This window comes from Culex quinquefasciatus, chromosome 1 (assembly GCF_015732765.1).
Source record: "Culex quinquefasciatus strain JHB chromosome 1, VPISU_Cqui_1.0_pri_paternal, whole genome shotgun sequence".
NCBI classification, from domain to species: Eukaryota; Metazoa; Arthropoda; class Insecta; order Diptera; family Culicidae; genus Culex; species Culex quinquefasciatus.
The window spans coordinates 111,308,381-111,318,667 of record NC_051861.1 but is presented as its reverse complement, the minus strand read 5'-3'; the positions used below and the strand labels follow the sequence as shown (position 1 = coordinate 111,318,667).

Below are 10,287 nucleotides of genomic sequence, written 5' to 3'. Positions count from 1 at the left end.
TAATCGTGTTATTTACCGTTGTACATAAAAATTGACATAGGGCTTTAGTACCCAATTTGGCTGTCAACTTGGTTTGTTTTGAATATTTTCCAAAAAGTCAGCTGAAAACTCAAGGCAACCATAGAGCTATCTAAGCCCGATGTCACGCACACTAGCTTACCATTTGTTTTTGCTGGCGGGTACAAATTTTAACCTAGAAATCCTTCGTGTACGTACACGCAATACATGAGCACGTAGATAACTCTATTGGCAACAGCCAAAAATGTGTTCTGCGGTTGTCATGCGGCTGTCATGCGACCATTATCTTGCGGTCGTATCACCGCGCGAGAACTCTAATTATTAACGCCCGCAGTAATATAAAGTTATGTTAAATATAAAAAGCAAGCTAAAAATGGTGGTTTTTGTAAGAAAACTTGTCATGTTATACATGTTTAGAATGGTCATTTAAAGACCTTATTTCCAACGAGTCCAAATCAAGTCCAAATGATTTAAATCTAGCCAAACAATGCAAAAGGGCCGTTGTGGATTTGTAAACAAAGAGTGTATCTTTTTCATGCCACATGTAAACAACCTCTAGTGTGAGAAGGACACACTTTTTGTTTACAAACCGAAAATAACCCTTTTGAATAGTTTAGCTAGAAACATTGTTTTTTAACTGTGCAAAAAGATTTTCCTGATCCTGTCACGTCATTTGTAAATGTTCTCCCCACTCTGTCACAAATTTGACATTTCAACTGACATTTGCTCCTTCTCTTTCACTCTCGCGCACATCAAGCGCGTTCCTCTCTCTCTCGCTCTCGTTCCCCCGTTCTCCGTTCCATAAACAAGAGACCGAGCAAAAAGGCAAGGAAAAAAAACATCACACACTTCTCTACTCCGCAAGTTCAGCGACGACGTTTCTGCCAAAAAAAAAAACGAAAAACCAGCAAAAAAACATTCATCGTTTCGCGTTTTCGGGCTCCGTTCCGCTTCGGGTGTGTGCGAACCATAAAGTGGTGACCATTTCCGGCGAATTCTCCACGATTTCCGGTTCCGCGCAGTAAATTTGCTGAATTTTGGGCAAAACCTAAAAAGTGAAAGCCTAAATTCTGCGCTGTTTGTTTTCGTTCTCGGCGCGGCGGCGACGCAGGATTCTGGAACAATCATCCTCCGGAGGACACACACCTGGTGGTGGTCACTTCCGGCGAAGGGCGCCAGCGCCCTCACGAGGGGACAAACGGAGCGTGAGTTTCGCCAAAAAGGAACCACCTTTTTTTTTTGGTGCGCGCCTAACCCTTGGCGCACCAGCCGCCTACGCGAAAGCTGTTAACCCTTGAAGTGCCTCCTCCACCTCTTCAACCCTCCCCCGCAAATGTCGGGTAGTTTTGCCTTTGCGGTTACTATTATTCTCTCTAGTAGTTGTAGTTGTTGTTGTTGGAGTCGAGACATTTTAGTCGTCGTCTCTTCGAATAATAATTCTCGTTTTTTTTCGCGACCTTGCAATTTAATTTATGCACACAAACATTCTTTCGCGACTTCGGGCTTCCTTCTTTGCACAGAGAGTCACACAAGCAGGCTGCGAGTATTATTTTTTTGACGTATTTGTTTGTTGTTTACTATTAATTTGCTGAGCGATTGGCCACTTCTTGTAAATTAAGCAAATTTCAACCAACTTTGAGTTCGATTAGTTCAATTAGCACATTTTATCGATATCGAGGGAGGAGGAGGCAATTCAATACAGCGAAAAAGAACAAAAGGATACTTGACGTTCACGTCTGTGTTTGGGAAATGCTAGTTTAGAACGTGGTCCAACGATTCGGAAGCGGAGCGGAACGTGGAACTGCAAGTCTCTCAAAATTCGTCGTCCAGATGCAGCAATGGAGCTCCGTTCAGCAAGGTTATTGAACCGGCAAAAGGTGCTGATGCTGACCAAAATAAGCTTCAAGCTTCAGCTATCGGAGCCGAACTACATCGGAAGCAACTTTTAAGCGGAGCATGCTTAGCCTTCTAACCACAAGTTAGAGGAAGAGTGGAATAGGGACAACCCTCCGGCTGCTTCGAGGTGCCTGGTAGACACGAAACGCCATCTGAAGAATCCATGAAGGTGCTCGGGTGACCCGGGTCCTCCTAACCACAAGTTACACGAAGAGTCCCCTGGACGAGGTCGCACAAGGGGCAAACCCACATCCCATTGGATGAAACCCGGACCACGCTGGAAGTAATCTACCCCGAGACGAGACAAGACATGAAAACAACATCGCTACATCGGAAGCAACTTTGAAGAGGAGCTGCTTAGCTTTCTAACCACAAGTTAGAGGAAGAGTGGAATAGGGACAATCCTCCGTCTCCTGTGGGGTTCCTGTTAGACACGAAACGACATATGAATCTACGGAGGTGTTCGAGTAGTCCGGGCTCCTCCTAGCCACATGTTACACGAAGATTACTCTGGACGAGGTCGCACAAGAGGCAAATCTCCATCCCCTCCGGATGAGACGAAACAAGACGTGCTAAAAACAAGAAGGACGACACGACATAATGGACAATCTGGCCTATTTTTTTCAAACTGTGATTCCATTATTTGATAAAATGTTATGTTTCATTTCAGATAAATCTTACGTAAATAAATCTCCATTTTTGAAGCAGTAAACGCAGGACGATCCTATGGCCACCGGAAGTCGTCACTTTTGGATGGCCACGTTAAAAGTAAGAATTTAAACTGATTAAATTTTAGCCAACATCTAAAATAACTTCATTGTAGATCAGCAATTGTCAAATCTAGACTACACCGTAATCACAGCAAGAAGCTTTGAGAAACAATCAATTCGAGACACATAACCTGCTCGCTAGCATGGCGAAGGAGTACGACTACCTGCTCAAGGTGCTGCTCGTCGGGGACAGCGACGTCGGCAAGCAGGAGATCCTGTCCGGGCTCGATGACGGCTCGGCCGAGAGCCCATTCTGCAGCGGGAGTGGTGAGTTTGGCTTTTTAAATGCATTCCTTTTTTTACAATTACAAAATTATTTCACTTTGCTAGTTGGACAATTTTTGAAAAGAACAGACATCCAGATTGACCGGACTTGTCCAAAATCTGATTTTCATCTTTGCTAACATTTTAAAACACTCATTACAACTATTTTGACATGTCACTTGGTATATTGGACCATTTTTAAAAATTAACCTAGCTCGGAACGGACTCCGGATTGATCGGATTTGGCCAAAATCTGATTTTAATCTCTTTATGTATTTTAAATCACGCTTTACAAGTGTTTTGACATGTCGCTTGAAATTTTGGACCATTTTTAAAACGTAACCCAGATAGAACCGTTATTCCGGATTGAACGGATTTGACCAAAATCTGATTTTTCATCTCTTCATACGATTTAAAACACTTATTACAAGTGTTTTGACATGTCGCCTGACATATTGGACCATTTTTTTAAGGTGTAACCTAGCTCGGAATGGACATCCGGATTGACCGGATTTGGACAGAATCCGATTTAAATCTTTTCTCACACATTTTAAAACAACAATTACAAGTGTTTTGACATGTCGCTTGCTATATTGGACCATTTTTTCAAAATGTGACCTAGGACCGAACTTCAGGATTGACCGGAAATGATAAAAATTGCCCAGAATAACAATTTAAAGTTAACCATAACCCCCTTCCCTCTCCCCCACCCAGCGGCCTACAAAACCACCACCATCCTGCTGGACGGCAAGCGCGTCAAGCTGCAGGTGTGGGACACTTCTGGCCAGGGTCGGTTCTGCACCATCATCCGGTCCTACTCGCGCGGCGCCCAGGGCATCATCCTCGTGTACGACATCACCAACAAGTGGAGCTTCGACGGCCTGAGCCGATGGCTCAAGGAGGTTGAGGAGCACGCCCCGGGCGTCCCCAAAGTGCTCGTGGGGAACCGGCTGCACCTGGCGTTCAAGCGCCAGGTCGCGGCCAAACAAGCGGAACTGTACGCGTCCCGGAACAAGATGGCCTGCTTCGAGATCTCCCCCCTCTGCGACTTCAACATCCGCGAGTCGTTCTGCGAGCTCGCTCGGATGGCCCTGCACCGGAACGGGATGGAGCGGTTGTGGCGCTCGAACCGGGTCCTTCCGCTGCAGGAGCTGTGCTGCCGGACGATCGTGCGCCGGACCAGCGTGTACGCCATCGACAGTCTACCCCTGCCGCCGTCGGTCAAGTCGTACCTCAAGTCGTACGCGCTGACCTCGTCCCAGTGTCTGAGCAGTTCCCACCAGGCGCAGGCCCTGCTCGCGCACAATGGCCGGCCGCTGGCGCCGCTCGCCTCGAACGCCAAGAACCTCAAGTGCAAAACGCCCACCGGAAGTGGCAGCGGCCAGTGGCACCGGAGCAGCGGAACGGGGATCGGAGCGGGCGGGGGCATCGGGAACAACGTGCGCAACAGTTGCGTCATTTCCTGATTGGGCCGGGCCCTGCGGCGGCTGGTGGTTCTGGCGCGGCCACGACGGCGGAGCAGTTCCGGCCGGAAGAATCAGCGGAAGCAGCAGCAGCAGGGCGGTTGTTGTTTTTAGAGGTTAAGGGAAGGAAGGTTAGTCGTTTTCTTTTTCTTTATTTTTGCCTTTTTTTCTTTTTATGTTTGTCTCAATAATTTTTAATCTGTTTATTTGTATTAAGGAGCTCAAAGTATGATTATTATTTGCCTATTTTCGGCTTGGAACGTCCTCAGTTTTATAGGAGGAAGTGAAATTGACTCAAAGTGATCCAGAATTGAGGTTAGAAATTATTGTACAATACCCGCTTTCGGTGGGGTGACAGTTTTACTGAATTTAAATTCGAAATATATAATTCTAAAATACCTTTTCAAACGGCGTAACCTTACAAAAAAAAATGAAATTTTGAAAAGTTAGACAATTTTGTCAATTTTGTCAATTTTGTCAATTTTGTCATTTTGTCAATTTTGACAATTTTGAAAATTTTGGTAAATCTGACAGTTTGGACAATTTTGACAATTTTTACAATTTTGACAGCTTTGACAATTTTGACAATTTTGACAATTCTGACAATTTTGACAATTTTGACAATTTTGACAATTTTGACAATTTTGACAATTTTGACAATTTTGACAATTTTGACAATTTTGCCAATTTTGGCAATTTTGACAATTTTGGCAATTCTGAAAATTTTGACAATTTTGACATTTTTGACAAATTTGCCAATTTTGCCAATTCTGACAATTTTGCCAATTTTGCCAATTTTGACAATTTTGTCAATTTTGACAATTTTGACAATTTTGACAATTTTGACAATTTTGACAATTTTGACAATTTTGACAATTTTGACATTTTGACAATTTTGACAATTTTGGCAATTTTGACAATTTTGACAATTTTGTCAATTTTAACAAATTTGACAATTTTTACAATTTTGACAATTTTGACAATTTTGACAATTTTGACAATTTTGATAATTTTGACGATTTTGACAATTTGACAATTTTGACCATTTTGACAATTTTGACAATTTTGCCAATTTTGCCAATTTTGACATGTTTGACAATTTTGACAATTTTGACAACTTTGACAATTTTGACAATTTTGACAATTTTGACAATTTTGACAATTTTGACAATTTTGACTATGTTGACAATGTTGACAATTTTGAAAATTTTGACAATTTTGACAATTTTGACAATTTTGACAATTTTGACAATTTTGACAATTTGACAATTTTGACAATTTTGACAATTTTGACAATTTTGACAATTTTGACATGTTTGACAATTTTGACAATTTTGACAATTTTGACAATTTTGACAATTTTGACATGTTTGACAATTTTGACAATTTTGACAATTTTGACAATTTTGACAATTTTGACAATTTGACAATTTTGACAATTTTGACAATTTTGACAATTTTGACAATTTTGACAATTTTGACAATTTTGACAATTTTGTCAATTTTGACAATTTTGACAATTTTGACAATTTTGACAATTTTGACAATTTTGACAATTTTGACATGTTTGACAATTTTGTCAATTTTGTCAATTTTGACAATTTTGACAATTTTGACAATTTTGAAAATTTTGACAATTTTGACAATTTTGACAATTTTGACAATTTTGACAATTTTGACAATTTTGACAATTTTGACAATTTTGACAATTTTGACAATTTTGACAATTTTGACAATTTTGACAATTTTGACAATTTTGTCAATTTTGCCAATTTTGACAATTTTGCCAATTTTGTCAATTTTGCCAATTTTGACAATTTTGCCAATTTTGACATGTTTGACAATTTTGAAAATTTTGACAATTTTGTCAATTTTGACAATTTTGTCAATTTTGTCAATTTTGACAATTTTGACAATTTTGACAATTTTGACAATTTTGACAATTTTGACAATTTTGACAATTTTGACAATTTTGACAATTTTGACAATTTTGACAATTTTGAAAATTTTGACAATTTTGACAATTTTGACAATTTTGACAATTTGACAATTTTGACAATTTTGACAATTTTGACAATTTTGACAATTTTGACAATTTTGTCAATTTTGACAATTTTGACAATTTTGACAATTTTGACAATTTTGACAATTTTGACATGTTTGACAATTTTGACAATTTTGTCAATTTTGACAATTTTGACAATTTTGACAATTTTGAAAATTTTGACAATTTTGACAATTTTGGACAATTTTGGACAATTTTGACAATTTTGACAATTTTGACAATTTTGACAATTTTGACAATTTTGACAATTTTGATAATTTTGACAATTTTGACAATTTTGTCAATTTTGTCAATTTTGAAGAATTTTTACTTTTTAAACAATTTTGACAATTTTGCCAGCTGTGTTTCTTTGACGTGAAAGGTATTTGGTGAAAGAGTAAATTTGGCTTTCTGTCGGTTGAAGTGAGAAAGGTCGAATGTAAAAAGGTCGAAACGGTTGAAAATCGACCTGGAAGTATCGGGTCGAATGACAAAATTTCGTTAACTCCTAACTTAAATGTAGGACGTTTCATGCCTATTTTAAGTTCCAAAAATGAATCGTTTATTGTACAGATTATTTGCTTCTTTTTTCTGTTTTTACACTTAAAACAAACATATAACTCTCAGCAAAAAATGAGATTTGCGCGCGCGGAAAGAGAAAAAAACGGAAATTTAAAAGTGAGTGTGAGTGAGCGACCCCCAAAACAAAACGTTGTGGTACATTGCATTTTAGTGTGTAAGGGCAAAATTTAAGCAAAAAGAAGAATAAAAAACAAGCAGTAATAACTTATCCGATTATGTAATCGATAATAATACCAAATACTAATTTTATACATTTACCCTAAATTATGGAATATTCGTAACGTAAACAAAAAGCAAAAAAATACACACACAAAAAAAAGAACTAAACAGAAGTTGTAAACATATTGCGTTAAGGGTACTAATATCGTGACAAAACAAAAACAAGCTTAACATTATTTCCCTAGTTGGGTAAGACCTTTTGTAACGAGATATTGTGAGAAACCAAACAGCAAACTTTTTACAAAACAAAACAAAACAAACGAAACCCGAAAACCAGATGGCTATCAAGTTGTGACACGTCCAAAATTTCTCAACCTCAAAGCAACCAAAATTTCTGTCCGTGAAATCTAACCTCTAATTATTTTTCTACGTAAAAACAAAACAAACAAACAAGAAAACTTATCGCATAAACAAAACTTATTATTCAGTGTTGCCATACGCGTGAGTGAGAATTCGATTAGGACTTTTTTTTCTTCGCAAAATTTAGTTTTGCCCAAAATTGATAGAAACGTGTAATCTCAGAGAGCGAGCGAGCGAGTGAAGAGTGACAGTTGAAGAGTTTCAAAATGGCGGCTCACACACAAATATATACAACTCAAGCAAAAACATATACAAAAGCTTGCAGCTTCGCTCCGATTGTGAATGTGAGTGTGTGTAAAAGCGATCTTTTTTCGCAGAAAGAAACAAAAATTGACTGAAAAAAAATATGATAACGATTTTCTTTTTTGAAAACACATACACAAAACAAAACTGGCAGCACTTACACCGAACACTGAAACAAATCTACACACCGACCCTGCTCTCCTGTACCGGAAAGTTCAAACCGCGGCGCGTTAGTTTTGAATGTGTTGATTTTTTTCCCCGAGAATGTGTGTTAAATACAGACACAAAAACAAAGCAACCCAACTTACCGAGAGAAACACTGAAAACAATCCTAGCAAGTCGTTTATAATCCCGTAGGGTCTTTTCTACAGTAACTTTTTTCCTCCGTGTATAATCGATGATGCTATGAGACGCGGGTTCGATTCCCGCCTTATCCACTGAGCTTCTATCGGATGGTGAAGTAAAACGTCGGTCCCGGTTTCTCCTGTCTCGTCAGAGGCGCTGGAGCAGAAATCCCACGTTAGAGGAAGGCCATGCCCCGGGGGGCGTAGTGCCAATAGTTTCGTTTCGTATAATCGTGTAATCACAAGTAAACAAACAAACACAGCTACACTGACATTTAAGCAACACCAACACATTAACTAACCCACATCTTGTATTGTAAGTAAAGCAAACAAAAAAGGAAAAACACTGAAATAAAAGCAGTGACAGTTTTGGAACCGTTTTCGGCACGGAACGCAAAGTATTCAAACAAATTTTCAAAAAGGTTTTTTTGTCGCCATGAGCGCGCACCCTCCCCCTTTTCTCACACATTTCTGTAAATAAAAGCATTGTATTGTAGTAATGGTAAAGTTATATATTATATTCGCGCGAAATACACAACAAAAATATGCAAAAAAAAAATAGCGTTGAAGTTTGGATCAGTGTATTGATTCTAAAAATATCCGAAAGCATTTACAACTCATTAATGTCATCTACTCTATTCCTACTTTTTTTTAAGTATTTCAAAATATTAAAATAAAAAACCTATTTCAAATATTGGAGTTTTGATAATACAAATTTAAGAATTCTTGCTAAAAATTTTGAAAATTGAGAAAAAGAACAACAAAATATTACGATTTTTTTGTATTTTACAACTGTATGATTTCAGAATGCGATAATTTGATAAATTAATTTTACAAATTGTTGTGTCAGAAACTAAAATTTTAATTTAATATTTCATAATTATATCATTTAAGTGTTTTAGAATGCTAGAATTTAACTTTTTTTTACAAAGAAATTTTAAATTTTTTCGATTTTTTCCGATTCAAAAAAAAAAATCAATTGATTTTTTTTTGTATTTTTAAAATTTTTAGAAATTTTCATTTTAAAACTTATTTGAATTTTGATTTCTAAAATTTGAATTTTTAATTTTGATTTTTTTCAGTATTTTTCATTTTTTTGCGTTTTTGAATATCTTTGAATTTTTATTTTATTTTTTTAAATAATAAAACTTTTAAATTTTTACATTTTTTATATTTTAATTTTGTGTTATTTTTCGTTTTTTTTTTTAATAGAAAAAAATGGAAAAAAAATCATTTGTTTCCTTTTTTATTTTTATTTGTGGATTTTTTAGAATTTTTTGATTTTCTAATTTTTGAATTGTTTTCAACTTTTGATTTTTCTTTATAATTATTTTTTTCGGACTCTTCATTTTTTTCCAAATTTTATAAAAGTTTTAAATTTTGAATTTTTTAAAAAATTTTGATTTTTTAATTTTTTAAAGTTAATTTTTTGAGGTATTTTTGTTTTTTTTTTTAATTTTATGACTTTGTGTTAGATTGTATATTTTTAGAATTATTTATTATTTATAATATTTTGAATTTAAGAAATTTAAAATACTATAGTTTTTTTTTTAAATTGAAGTACTATTTTTCGTCATCGTCGTTTTAAAGAATTGAAGCATTTTAGAATTTGTGATGCTTTGATTGAAAAAAAATCCATATTTTTAGTTTAGGTTTAGGTTTTTAGTTTTGTTTTTTTTTTTAAATTAATAGAAGTTTCAATACAGTTTTTGCTGGTATTTTATTGTATTATTTGTTACTTAGATTTTTAGTGATTTTAACATGGTTTGAGCCATTTGTTTAGTGAAGTCTACCAACATTTAAAAACTTGAGAAGCTAATTTTATCAAACTTTTAAAAGCTTATATTTTTTTAATTTTTTTTTGATTTTTTCAATTTTTTTTAAATTTAAAAAAAATGCAGTTTTAATTTTTTTTAAACAATTTTATTTTTTTTCAATAATTGGAAACTTAATTTTTTTATCTTTTCCGATTTTCAAAAAGTTTTTAATCTTACAAATTTTTATTTTCTTTTCTTATTTTTCAAACTTTTTGAATTTTTTGAACTTAGGGGAAACTCTCGTATGTTTGGCAGGTGAATGACAAA

At 35.8% G+C, this 10,287-nt stretch overlaps 1 protein-coding gene across 1 annotated transcript; it reads left to right on the top strand.

The window, feature by feature from the left end:
• Positions 1-819: 819 nt before the first annotated feature.
• LOC6051308 (ras-related protein Rab-40C) lies at positions 820-4,814 on the top strand. Its single transcript, XM_038248945.1, has 4 exons — positions 820-1,223; positions 2,585-2,682; positions 2,738-2,951; positions 3,663-4,814. The coding sequence occupies exons 3-4, from the start codon at positions 2,828-2,830 to the stop codon at positions 4,412-4,414; spliced, it is 876 nt and encodes a 291-aa protein (XP_038104873.1). The 5' UTR covers positions 820-1,223; positions 2,585-2,682; positions 2,738-2,827; the 3' UTR covers positions 4,415-4,814.
• Positions 4,815-10,287: the final 5,473 nt, after the last annotated feature.

What these genes read in the sequence shown, in the direction of transcription:
- LOC6051308 (XM_038248945.1), top strand. Translation starts at nt 2,828, where the DNA reads ATGGCGAAGGAGTACGACTACCTGCTCAAGGTGCTGCTCGTCGGGGAC. An exon ending in CCCATTCTGCAGCGGGAGTG is followed by an intron (nt 2,952 to 3,662) that starts GTGAGTTTGGCT and finishes TCCCCCACCCAG; the next exon opens with CGGCCTACAAAACCACCACC.